Genomic DNA, 12,697 nt, shown 5'->3' on the forward strand with positions numbered 1-12,697 from the left:
GCATCGAGGAGTGACTAGGAATCCAACGAGTCTTTTTTATGATTTCTGAGGGGACGGAGTACAGTCTCGGCCTTTCCTTTGTTCTCCTTTATACGGCTCAGTGCGGCTTGTCTGGGATTTGACGCTTCTGACGATCGCTCTGCCATGCTTACGTAGTTGAATGAATCCATCTTAATGCCTCGGTGGTGCTCTTTGCTTGATTGCTGATGTGAGAATCGGCTCAGTAAGACAGGCCGTCATGGCCAAATAGTGTTGCATAACGTACCCCTGACTGAAGTACTAGCACCAGAGAACGTGTAAACCAGCAGGCTTGAGGCCACAACGCTACATCGGGTAGTTGGGTTGCATTGTCATGCTCACGAAGCCAAGAGTTTCGGATGGAATAATATATAATCTGACGTACCTACCCTACCCACTGTATGAGTAGAAACACAGACACATAAGTGTTGGATGGTCACCTGCATAAGCACATGAGTGCAGTACTGTGTGTTAGAGGGCAGCGTTAGTATATAGACTAAACGCAAAATATTGCAATCTCGAAATTCAAGCAGACAAGCACATTGAAGTCGATACTTGTAATTTCAGAGCCGCATACAAATAAACAGTACTTCTTAGGCGGCATCTCAAAGCAATGACAGCACGCACTTTTGATCGAGGTGGGCTGCAAGCTGCTGAGACCCACAAAGTTTCTTTCCCCCCCCAGCCCGCTCTACCACTCTTCCACACTCAGTTAGCGTTTCTCGCATTTGCTGAAGTATGGGTCAACTGTCCCACTCAACGCCCGATAAGCTCCTTATCAGCCGGAGAAAAGTAGTATAGGCCCCGGCAAAAAAAAAAAAAATTCCCTGTCGCAAACTTAGGGACGGCTTCTAATGCAGTTTCCTCCGACCATCTAGACTGCTGCAAAAGTGTTTTGCGACCAGCACACAACTCCTACGAGACCGAAAATTTGCAGTCAGCTTCTGCTGAACTCGGCGATTGAATCTTTTACATTTCTCGGCCGGGTTATCTAATACGCCGTTCAGCCATCCTCACGAAGCGGCCTATATTTTGCACCACCTCCTCGAGCCTGGCCTTTCCAGACCCTCCCGAGACTTAAAGATTGCGATTGTATATTGCATCCGCCCTAGACACGTTTTAGAGTTATCAACACCCCGGAACCCACGATGGCTGCTGTATACAAGAGCTTGTCGAAGAAGACCGACCAAAAGGCTGAGGCGCCTGCCGATGGTGTTGTAAAGAGGGCCAACAAGCAGCGTGTCTTGTTGCTCTCTAGCAGAGGCGTGACGTACAGGTATTTTTTAACACTTGAATATTTTTAGTGACAATTGCTGACCTGTATTTGCTCAGACACCGACATCTCCTCAACGACTTGGCCACCTTGATGCCTCATGCGAAGAGGTAACTCAGAAACGATTGGAATACAAGTGGATCAAGGCTAATTCTTCTCAAGAGATGTCAAGTGGGATCAGAAGTCGAACCTTTCAGGTCTTAATGAGCTCGCTGAGCTCTACAACTGCAATCACGTTAGCCATTCTCACCTCCGTTCCCCATGTATAGAAACTCACAATCAGTCAAGATCTGCTATTTCGAGGCTCGCAAAGGAAAGGATCTTTACATCTACTTGGCCAAGGTAAGAAGGACTACATTTTGGAAAGACCAATCTCTGACAGCTTATAGACGCCCAACGGCCCCTGTGTGAAGTTCCATGTGCAGAACAGTGCGTTTAGAAATACCTTGTGCAGCAACTGAGGGATTACGGCTGACAGATAACAACAGTTCATACTATGGAAGAGCTCAATTTCCCTGGAAATTGCTTGAAAGGATCTCGTCCGATCCTGTCCTTCGACAGCGCGTTTGAAACAGAACCCCATCTGCAACGTAAGTGTACCATGTCACAAGGAATTACCTATGGGCCATGTACTAATTGAATTCCAATGATAAAGTCATCAAAGAAATCCTGATCCAGCAATTTGGCGTCCCGCAGGGCACGCGCAAATCGAAACCTTTCGTCGATCGCGTCATGGGCTTCAGCTATCTTGACGGCAAGATCTGGTTGCGGAATTTTGAGATCAAGGAGCAGGAATCTAACGGACAGGAGGATGGGGAAACCGTAACCAAAGGTGGCAAGACCATTTCCACGTCACTTCAGGAAATCGGCCCTAGGGTTACCCTGACGCCCGTGATCGTTCAAGAGGGCTCATTTGGCGGACCTCTTATCTTCGAAAACAGAAACTTCGTCAGCCCCAACTTTGTGCGTGCTGATCTCAGAAGGCAGAAGGCTGCCAGGCACAACGCCCGGGCCGAGAAGGTTGTTGAACGGCTGTCAAAGAAGGGTGATCTTGGTCTCAGGTCCAAGGATGGACAGCCTGTGGCCAAGGATGAGTTGGACACTAAGGCCTTGTTTGCGTAATAATAAGATATCCATTCTGTTCCTGTAATGAATCAAAAAAGTCGTCTCAAGAGTCCAAGCACTTTCACCACTTCTTTTTGCCCGTGTCAGTAGTGCGCAGCGGAGAAGAAAGGTAAATCGGAGGAAAGGGAAAACCAAGGCTTTGAGAAAATATAAACTGAATGGAGAGCAATTGATATGCAAGACCAAGAAAGGCGGAGGAAACGAAGATGTTGTTAACGTTGCAACTAACATAACTTGAGTCTGGGTCAGTACTGCCTACCAGATTTCGCGGTGATTAGTCACTGAGTCTTACCATCCTAGCCAAAAGCCGGAGCGATACATCCCTGTCGCAATGGCACTAACGTCAACAAGGGGCCTGAATCTGCTGTAAGTGTTGTACCTTCCAGATCGGTTGCTGTTGGGTGTTTAGGTCAGCAGCAACCGGGGGTGACGTGCATGCCCTCTGCGTCACCGTCGCGTCCATCCTCCATCCAATGTTCCTAATCCCTCTGCATACATATTCTTCCGTCCATGTCACTCTAGCTTCTAGCTCCGCGTCTGTTGACCTAGTATGGCTCATCATGAAACGCACCAGCCCATACTGACGGAACTTGTGTCTTCTGGACAAACGATGACAGTCTGCATCTTCGACCTTCTTGATAGCCCCAACGCCGGGGTGATCAGAAAGTAGGCGTATTTCCATCACGCTTCGCAAGTGAATTGGTTCATCTGCGAGGCCAGAAGTGCGACACTCGCCTCATTATTCTCAATTCTGTGTCACATCAGACTACGGTCTGTTATCGCTACCGGCAGTTCTATCGTCAGTAGTCCACCACTACCTTGACCCAGGGGGCACACGTTCATCTGCCGCCGATTGATTATTCATTTACCACCAACCTGAACAACGAAACTCGTTATCAAGATCCCAAGAAAAGGATCGAATCAAAGCACAATGTTGCAGATTTCTAGTGAGTCACGCCTCAGTCTGACAAAGTAGTCTCTAACACTATGGTAGAACTGAACTGTCCTTTTACCGCTGCCAAGGGCGTTTGGCCCCTTTTTTGATAACCTTAGATTTCATATTTCAAGAAATCGTTACAGCCAGCTATCAACTGGTATCGGGTTGAAAACCGAGCTTAAGGTGGCCCGCTCGCCCCATCAGCTCACACTCTGACAGCGCCGCGAATTACAACTAGGAAAATCTTTATCAATAGTCGCTGGGTATCTTCAGAATGACTACCAGTTTTTCCTCCCTCTTTGCTTCGCTGCCCTCCCAGCCGCACTTATCTGAGTGGGGTACTGAGACGGCTGGCAAACTTGATGGTCTCGAGGGTCTCCCCATTGAGATAATCCTCGACATTTACCAACAACTCGACGTATGCAGCATCTTCTCGTTGGGCCAAGTCAACACACTCTTTCATGGACTTTTAAAAAGAAACAAGGCTGCTATCCTGTTACCGGTTCTTCAAAGGGAGTTCAGTCCGTTTACTGAACTCCTTCAAATCTACACGGCATCGGAACAGGATTTAAGCCAGTACGGCGATACTTTTCAGCCGAGAAGGGTGGTCTTCAGGCGTTTCCCAGGTGACTTGACTGGCGTCATTTTGTCACGAGGTGGTGTTCACACAAACTACGCACCATTCTCCGAGCATGTATTGTTCACCGGATCCCTCAGCAATGGCAAGCCTCCATCTACAAACGTACTTCCAGCGCCAAGGTCCGTGGCACTTGTCGATCGTGATCTTGACTCTATGCTTAGGCACTGTTTGGTTGTACGACGGTGGGAAGAATTGTATCCTCAACTTCACTGGTTCTCAACGCCTGAGGACTGTCGCCAACTCGATGACTCAGAAAAGTTCAAGCTCCGTAGAGCTCTTTATCGCTGGTGGCTCTACGCCTTCTACTTCCATGGCGAGCTTCCTCGGCCTCGAAGTGGCGGACCTGAACCGTTCGTCAACGACGTACGAACCAGCCAAATGAGGTTCCATCCTACACGTGAGTTGATGGAAATGAAAGATCTCTTCACTTCTGTAAAAATTCTTGTACGTCACTATGTTTATCCAAACCTGGAACAGAACTTGGAGCCTGTGAGTAGCCACGATTATTAAGGCGTACTGCTTCTGCTGACATCAAGCTTATAGCTCCAGCACATAAGCCCGCTCGACTCCATGATCGAGAAAACCATTCAGGAGCGCATCGTGGACACTTATGCGAAGCTTGATCCACGGGACCTTATGTTCTACTTTGAGAACTTATTCAGTTATCCCCGAAAGCGTCTAGTGACAGATGTGAACCTCAAGCACCCTAACTTTTCTCGAGATCAAGAATCGCTTGGGGCAGCAATTCAGTCTGCACTAGATGAACGTCCGTGGCTCGATGATGTTGCCAACCTAAATAGTGTGGGGAGCATTGTGAACAATGACAATGACTGCAAAGACAGGTTGAACTGTGACGGTAGCCATGACGGAACAGTTCCACCTCCTGGGGCCTTGCAACGACCACAAAATGACTGGGCGCCACCAGGAGATGATGGACGAACACTCGCAGAGCGGTATCAATTTTATCAAATCGCACAAAATGATTTGGACGATAGCCTAGACTAGAACGCGACAGATACAGACTTAGGAGAATTGACATAATATTATGTTTTCTATCTGTTTTGCGCATTGCTTCCAAGATGATTATGAATTCTACCAAATCCAGACAACCTGATGGCTTCTTTGTCAGGACTAAACCATCATATCCATCAATTCGGGAAGTCGAGAGTTGACATGCATGGTGTTCATATAATTCGAGATTTTCTGTATTCAGATGACGCAAAGACCAGTTCTTTGCTGTATCCAGGTAGCGTCTATGGCAAATCACACAGGTCATCTTGGGTAAAATGAGCTAAAACCCGACCTCAAAGTGTTCTCATTGACCTGACTTGCCTGAAGTGGGAGTTTGAGCATACGGACACTTTGTTGCAGATGATGCGTGTCTTAGTGCAAGGCTGCCGTTACAGGGGGCTGTTGTGGCGGGTGCACCCTGCAAGGCGGCGGGCGGGCTTGTGGCCAGCTCCCGCCTTGTCAGTGGCCCAAGCCTCTCATCTTGTTCAACTCACTCACTCCCAGACACTCACCTATTAATCGTCCTGCAGAGCAATTCTCGCAAAGCAATTCTCGCGCAACCGCACAGAGCTTTCTCTTTGCGCATATACTACCACTGCCTTCTTAATCATTTACTAAGATTAATCTCACTCTCCTCATACGGAAACCCTGTCTAAAGCTGTGGCCGCGCTGCTGTAACAGCTTGCGCATTTAGGAGGATCTCCAACCCGAGCAAGCTCATTCATCCTACCATTCACTGTGCATCGACCATTGCTTCTCAAAGGTCAGTGGCTAGTCTCTTGTCAGTTTTGTGTTCAAGTGTAAGGTAGGGAAGAGAAGGAATTGTGGCCTGCTGTGTTTCGGGGACAAAAGGAAGCTGCCAAAACATCCCGTTCGATGGCACCTGCCCCCTCTGCCGCCGACTCTCATCTGGATTTGATAAAAGGTGACTTAATTTGACAATCAAAATTATCAACCTGAACCGAGAGTATGTGCCAGTACGGTTCTTATTAAACTCTTGAGAAACATCATCTTCGACATTTAAATGTCAAGGTATATTCTTGTTACTACACTTCTTGCGCTTCTGAGCCTCATCATTAATGCGTTTAAGCGCGGACTTGTACACTAACTTCACGACAGACGCGCCACCTACAACTTGAGCATTGAAATCAAATTCTCTGACTTAATTGTGTTAATGAGACTGCTCTCGCCAGCCACTCATCTCAAGCGGAACGCAACTAGCCGACCCTGATACTCTTGCTGATATCTGGGCTGCAACTCCCTTTTGATTCCAGGCCAAGACAAGTTGACATTCTTCAAGCGCAACAGCAGTTTATCAGCGGGGAAACCAACCTGCTTGCGCTACTTTTCTCGGCCTGGCTGGCACCAGATCAGATTAGCCACCGTCCTCGGGGCTAGTCGGTTCGGCCTACCCTTGCATCATGGAAGGTGCCGACCAAGATGTCGTTATGGGTGGGAATGACAGACCTTCAAATCAGGCGACTACGCCCAATGGTGTTCTTGGAGTTGCTGGCGGGGATCCCAAGGCTGAAAACCATACGCCCTCTGAGGAGGAAGACGAAGAAGAATACGACGATTACGACGAGGATGTGGAGGCCCAGCAGGTCGTCAGCCAATTGCGCAGACGAGGTCTGCTTCCAACAGCCTGTTGCTATGATGACCGGATGAAACTTCACGTCAACGCCGATTTTGGAACAACGCCTCATCATCCAGAAGATCCTCGCCGCATAGAAGAAATTTTCAAGGCGTTCAAGAAGGCTGGTTTAGTCTATACAGGTCCGGAGGCAAATGTAGCCCAGGTCCTGCGAGATACTCCAACCAAGTACATGTGGCGGATTGGAGCACGTGAAGCTACCAAAGAGGAAATTCTTACAACCCACACGCCGCTTCACTACCACTGGGTTGAAGCCCTAGCGCAAATGGACTATGCGACCCTGCGGGAGACGAGCAGGCAGTACGACCAGGGTCGAGCCTCCCTCTACGTCGGTAGCCTGACTTTCACAGCAGCTCTATTGTCCTGTGGTGGTGCCATTGACACCTGCAAACACGTCGTTGAAGGAAACGTCAAAAATGCGTTTGCTGTCATCAGACCGCCTGGCCACCATGCGGAGTACGATCAACCGCTCGGGTTCTGCTTCTTCAACAATGTGCCTGTAGCCGTGAAGATATGCCAGCAGGAGTATCCTCAAGATTGCCGAAAGGTTCTTATTCTAGACTGGGACGTCCATCATGGCAATGGAATCCAAAACATCTTTTACGACGACCCTAACGTGCTGTACATCTCGCTCCACGTATACCAAAACGGAACTTTCTACCCAGGCAAGCCGGACAATCCAGATATCCCGGATGGAGGGTTAGAACACTGCGGTACTGGGCCTGGTCTCGGGAAGAACATCAACATTGGATGGCATGACCAAGGAATGGGCGACGGCGAGTACATGGCTGCGTTTCAAAAGATCATTATGCCAATCGCCAAGGAGTTTAACCCTGACCTGGTTGTTATCTCGGCAGGATTTGACGCTGCCGCAGGAGATGAGCTCGGAGGCTGTTTTGTAACGCCTACCTGCTATGCTCATATGACGCATATGCTCATGTCCTTGGCGGACGGCAAAGTCGCTGTGTGCTTGGAGGGTGGTTACAATTTGCAGGCTATCTCTACCTCAGCCGTCGCCGTTGCTCGGACCCTGATGGGAGAGCCCCCACCGAAGATGGATATACCCATGCTCAACAAGGAGGCAGCGAGGGTTCTTGCTAAAGTACAGAGCTACCAGGCACCGTTTTGGGAGTGCATGAGACCAGGCATCGTCCCTGTGCCTGAGATCCAGGAACTTAACGCGACCAGATTGCATGACCATGTAAGACTTGGTCAAAGGCAGGACCTCTCACAAAGGCATCAGATGATTCCTCTTTTCATTCAAAGAGACCATCTATTCAAGTCATATGAGAATCAGGTCCTCGTTACTCCCGACATACAGTCTGCGCGTCGGATCCTAGTCATCATCCACGACCCCCCGGAATTCCTCGCCCAGCCCGATGTTATCGATCGTCACCTTGAACTTCACAACGCATGGATTGTCGATAGTGTCGCTCAGTACATTGACTGGGCTGTCGGGGAGGATATCGCAGTGATGGATGTCAATGTCCCGAGCAAGGTGGTTCGAGACGAAGATATGGATCCTTATAACCCTAGAACTGCTGACAAGGATCTGCTCATTGAGCTTCAAGAGCTGTTGAACTATCTCTGGGATAACTATATTCAACTGTACGAAGAGGCAGAGGACATCCTACTCATGGGTGTAGGCCGTTCCTACAACGGAGTCAAGACTCTCCTCACAAGCCGAGGTACGTAATGCTTGAAACAGAGACTCATTGTTTCCCACACTGACCTAAAAAAAAAAAAAAAAAGACTGCAAAGCGCGCATTGCTGGGGTTGCTAGTTTTGTCGACGGCATGTTGCGTCCTGTAAAGTCCGACGTCGACAACGAGCTTTCCACATGGTATAAGGACCACTCGCAGATCTACGTGTCCCATGACCACCCTTGCTGGAATAGCGAGGACACACTTCGCAGAGTGACCAAGCGTCGCTTTGGTACAGTGATCCGCAGTGAAACGAATGGTGTCAATAAGATGATGCAGACGCACGCGGCGCAAGTTCAGAAGTGGATGCTAGAGAAGCTGGCGGCCCGCCAGGCAGGAGATACTACCGAAGATGAGAAAATGACTTGAAGCCTACTCGGAGGACGTGTCGTCGGATGAGGCGCGATGTTTCATCATCGGTGAGAGGGTAAGCGAATACCAGTATGTTATGCAGTAGTGGAACTAAGGTTTCTCATTTTGCATGGTGGACACTAGAACATCGTTTGGCGCGTGGTTTACCGGGGTTTTCTAGGGTGGAGGAGCAAACGATGGGTGAGAAGGATGGTGTTTATTTGGAGTTTAAGAGCGTACGGCAGTGGGAAACGACGTAGATCTCTAGTGGTCAATACATCCGCCGTAGAACTATGCTCGATTTTCATGAAGCCGAAGCCGTTTATTGCAAAAGATTGTAAACAAATGCTCCTTTGTGCGGTCCAATAACTTGCATCCTTGGATTGGTGGCCGACTGAAATGGCAGTCACAGTTAATGCAGCTGAACCAAAACACCCAAGACTGGCAAAAACCTTAACTACTCTGGATAGTTATCATAATTTTCACAATCTGATCGCATTCTTAGCTTGCTTATCATTCTCCAACTTCCTTCTCTTTTTCATTTGATAAAATAATTCTACAGCCAATGATCAGTTGTAACAGGATGTTAGGAAGGGATGAGGAAGGACCAAAATGGTCTCATACACTGAGCTCTTTGACACCCTTGGCTGTCAACTTCACTCCTAATATTTGATTGGTCCCAGCTGGACGAGTCGATGTGGGTCTCTGAAATCCATACGGAACCTCTTATTGGTTACTCATCACCTGTCCCGGACCAGGAAGATGGATAACGCCGTTCTCAGCGTCTGAGCGTGGGTACCTTTACAATTTTCAGGGGCCGGTCCAATCTGCTTGCTAGCAACCCTGCTCCATCAGACATTGGCGTTGGCGCATACTGCATAGCTGACCCTCTCAACACCACAATCGCGCGCATCACGGCGACCGCGAGCTACTGCGACCACGCCCTCACTTTCATCACTCTCAGGTTGAGTTGCTTCGGCGCCTTTCATGATGGATCGCGATCGGAGGAGCAGGTGAGTTCAAGTGTTCGCTGTCCTCTACTTCTTTTTTGGTTTCGGCCCTAGCACGCCCGGTCAAGCCCAACCTCTCCCCATGTTAGCACCCACCATGTCACCTTTGCGGGCAGCGCTTGTGAGCTGGATATGGACTACTTGTCGCATCTTGCTGCATTATCTCAAGCAATATTCTCACTTCTGCATGCTACTATGTTGGCGGCTTCCTCTGAAGTCAGCGACAAGGTGGAAGCAAAGCTATGAACGAGGCACTCATTCTTCGACGTTGTCTATTGACCACCATGGCCAAGGCACTTTTTTACATGATTGAAACAAGCTTGGTTGCAATTATTTGCTGACGAATGGTCACACAGGTATGAGGACGGCGAGGTCACTAGGTATGGCGCTGGCGAATCCTGGAGACCCTTCCCTAGAGGAGAGAGAGGAGGAGACCGCTCCCCTCGACGAGCCCGGAGCCCCCTTCGAGACCGTGACAGAGATCGGGACCGTGACCGCGACCGTGACCGCGATCGTGACAGAGACAGAGATCGAGACCGTGACCGAGACCGCGATAGAGACAGAGATAGGGACAGGGATAGGGACCGTGACAGAGATCGCGACAGAGAGCGTCCCCGCACTCCTCCTCCCTTGACCTCCGACAGCTACGTTCCTGGAAGATCTCCGCGTCGCAGATCTCGTAGCGGCGACCGGTACCGGCGTGACAGGTCGCGGGACAGAGACACACGTCCGCAAAGTGACACCTGGCGGAGGCGGGATAGAACTCGAAGTCCTGTGAGACGGCCTTCGCCAAGACGTAGCCCGTCGAGGCGCCGCAGTCCCATTGGACGATCTCCCGCTATTCGAGACGAACGTAGCGACCGCGCCAGATCTCCCCGCCGTGACAACAGAGACAGGGACCGAGATCGCGACAGGGATAGGGATAGAGAGAGAGAGAGGGAGAGGGAAAGGGACATTGATCGACGGGACGACAGGTACCGCTCGTTGCCCCCCTTTGCGCAGAGCCCAGTCTCATCCGCCCCTCTTAGAAGACGGTCGCGCTCGCCATACGGCGCTCGTGACAGGGCGCTCCGTGACAGAACTCCACCCAGGAGGTCACCGCCGCCGCCCGCCGCCCGAGGCAACTATCGGCCCCGGTCTCGTAGTACGAGCCGTCGCGGTGGTGAGAGATATCTAGGATCTTCCTACAGACGGGCGTCGCCGCCCCGAGAATCTGGCATCTCGTCGGCCATTACGTCTCGATCAGCTTCAGGCAAGTCGTCACCGCATCCTCCTTCCTCCATCCGAGCACGTTCGCGGCCGCAATCGAGGGAGCGGGAGCAGCGGGAGCAGCGAGAGCGGGAACGAGAGCGAGAGCGGGAACCCACACCTCCCCTCCAGACGGGTGCTTCTGCAACGACGTCGTCGTCCGCGACGGCGCGAGAAGCACCATCCTCGAACTCGAAGCCTGCCGTCGCCGTCGTCGCCGCCGCTGCTGCCACCCCCCAAGAGCCGGCGCTCGCGCCGGTGGCCAAGACGCCTCCTCGAGGCCCCGCCGCTTTACGTGCTCCTCCAACCGGCCCTGCCGCGACCCGAAACTTCTCTGCGCCCGCCGGCTCACCAGCTGTTCAGCCACCTAGACACCCGCAAACCCCGAGTGCGCCGCCCCCGCCTACGCGCGCAGACGCCACAAGCCCTACGATCCCCCCCGCCGGCCCTCGAGGTTACGTAGCGCCGGCACGCGGCGGCGGATACAGTGCCCGCGGTGGGCGAGGCGCCTGGCCGGCCGCGCCACCTCGTCAGACGCCAGTACCCACAACTTCTCCCTCTGCCATCGGTAACGGGCCGTCAGCAATCCCTACAGGTCCGCGTGCCAACCCCTCCAACGTCACTCCAGCAATACCGTCGGCAACGCCCAAGTCTTTCAACCCCCCCACCGGCCCTTCGTCACAACACGGTGCGCAGGGTCAGCGCCCTACCCTCGCACAAAGCATGCTCTCTACTCTCCCACCTATTATCCCTGGAGGCAAGATCGATCCGTTTCTGCTGCCGACGACCACCGGAATCACACGTGAGATCGAACCGCACTACAAGAAACTCAAGGCCGAAGAGGAAAAGGCGAGAGCCGATCTGGATGCTAAACAAGATAAGCTCCGCCAGAGCCTGCAAGTGTGGGACAAACTTGAGATGGAGTCCAAGGCATGGAAGACAAGGGTTGATCTCAGCGAGCAGAGCCTCAAGAGCTTGGCCGGCGAAGGCTTGGGGGGCGCTGCCTTTTAAACAAAAAAACAGAGGTAACAGGCGGCCAATATGGGGATCACGAGGTGATATTTTCAGGAGGAAGTTGGGAGAAGTTCATTTCACACTTTCTATTCGCGGGAGGAATCATGTTTTCTTTTTCCTTTTCCTTTTTTTTTTTTTTTTTGTGGTGGTTGATGGATTGATGATGACGATGTACTACTACAAGCGGCGGGACAGCTCTAAACCCCCTTTGAAAAATCCGCACGTGTACGAATTGAGTAGACCCTTTTTTGTAAGGATAGCTAGCCTTTGGACTCGCTTGACGATACCCCAATTGAAAGGTTATAATAAGACTTGAAAATTTGGGACGAGTCCAGTTACTTATGCTGAAAAGTAAAGACAGGCCCCATCGAAAACCCGCCGCTTGTCGGCCGTTATATGCCCATTAATCTTTCCCTCTAAGTGTGTCCTCTTCGGTTTCGTCAACTGCTCCCTTGACCAGTCGACTGACTCTGCAGTAAACCCGAAGAGGTATGTATATACATGGTCTATTCTTCAACAAGCAGACGTCAAGGTTTTTAATTCGTCATGTGTAGGCTTGGCCTGACGTCCTGTTGGCATTTAATACCATGTAAAAATAGAATATACGTTTGCTGGTTGATAGGTGCAACTTTTTATTCACTAAGCTTAGACAGTCCGCCGCCCGCAACAGAGCACACAGGCTAGAAAATGAAGTAACGGGGGAACCTATATCT

The 12,697-nt window shown here is 50.8% G+C and overlaps 4 protein-coding genes across 4 annotated transcripts; all 4 read left to right on the forward strand.

The window, feature by feature from the left end:
• Positions 1 to 1,166: 1,166 nt before the first annotated feature.
• CTRU02_203425 (ribosome biogenesis protein brx1) lies at positions 1,167 to 2,413 on the forward strand (the record flags this gene model as incomplete). The annotated part of the gene is made up of 7 exons (XM_036724049.1): positions 1,167 to 1,294; positions 1,351 to 1,401; positions 1,454 to 1,526; positions 1,580 to 1,633; positions 1,681 to 1,720; positions 1,780 to 1,881; positions 1,947 to 2,413. 7 exons carry the CDS (start codon positions 1,167 to 1,169, stop codon positions 2,411 to 2,413), a joined length of 915 nt encoding a protein of 304 aa, XP_036584163.1.
• Positions 2,414 to 3,627: 1,214 nt separating this feature from the next.
• Positions 3,628 to 4,998, forward strand: CTRU02_203426 (F-box domain protein; the record flags this gene model as incomplete). Its single annotated transcript, XM_036724050.1, has 2 exons — positions 3,628 to 4,482; positions 4,537 to 4,998. 2 exons carry the CDS (start codon positions 3,628 to 3,630, stop codon positions 4,996 to 4,998), a joined length of 1,317 nt encoding a protein of 438 aa, XP_036584164.1.
• A 1,427-nt stretch (positions 4,999 to 6,425) lies between these two features.
• Positions 6,426 to 8,730, forward strand: CTRU02_203427 (histone deacetylase; the record flags this gene model as incomplete). The annotated part of the gene is made up of 2 exons (XM_036724051.1): positions 6,426 to 8,346; positions 8,411 to 8,730. 2 exons carry the CDS (start codon positions 6,426 to 6,428, stop codon positions 8,728 to 8,730), a joined length of 2,241 nt encoding a protein of 746 aa, XP_036584165.1.
• A 969-nt stretch (positions 8,731 to 9,699) lies between these two features.
• CTRU02_203428 (serine arginine repetitive matrix protein 1) lies at positions 9,700 to 11,981 on the forward strand (the record flags this gene model as incomplete). Its single annotated transcript, XM_036724052.1, has 2 exons — positions 9,700 to 9,725; positions 10,079 to 11,981. The coding sequence occupies 2 exons, from the start codon at positions 9,700 to 9,702 to the stop codon at positions 11,979 to 11,981; spliced, it is 1,929 nt and encodes a 642-aa protein (XP_036584166.1).
• Positions 11,982 to 12,697: the final 716 nt, after the last annotated feature.

Source organism: Colletotrichum truncatum (genome assembly GCF_014235925.2).
Source record: "Colletotrichum truncatum strain CMES1059 chromosome Unknown Contig_0002, whole genome shotgun sequence".
In the NCBI taxonomy this organism is placed as follows: Eukaryota; Fungi; Ascomycota; class Sordariomycetes; order Glomerellales; family Glomerellaceae; genus Colletotrichum; species Colletotrichum truncatum.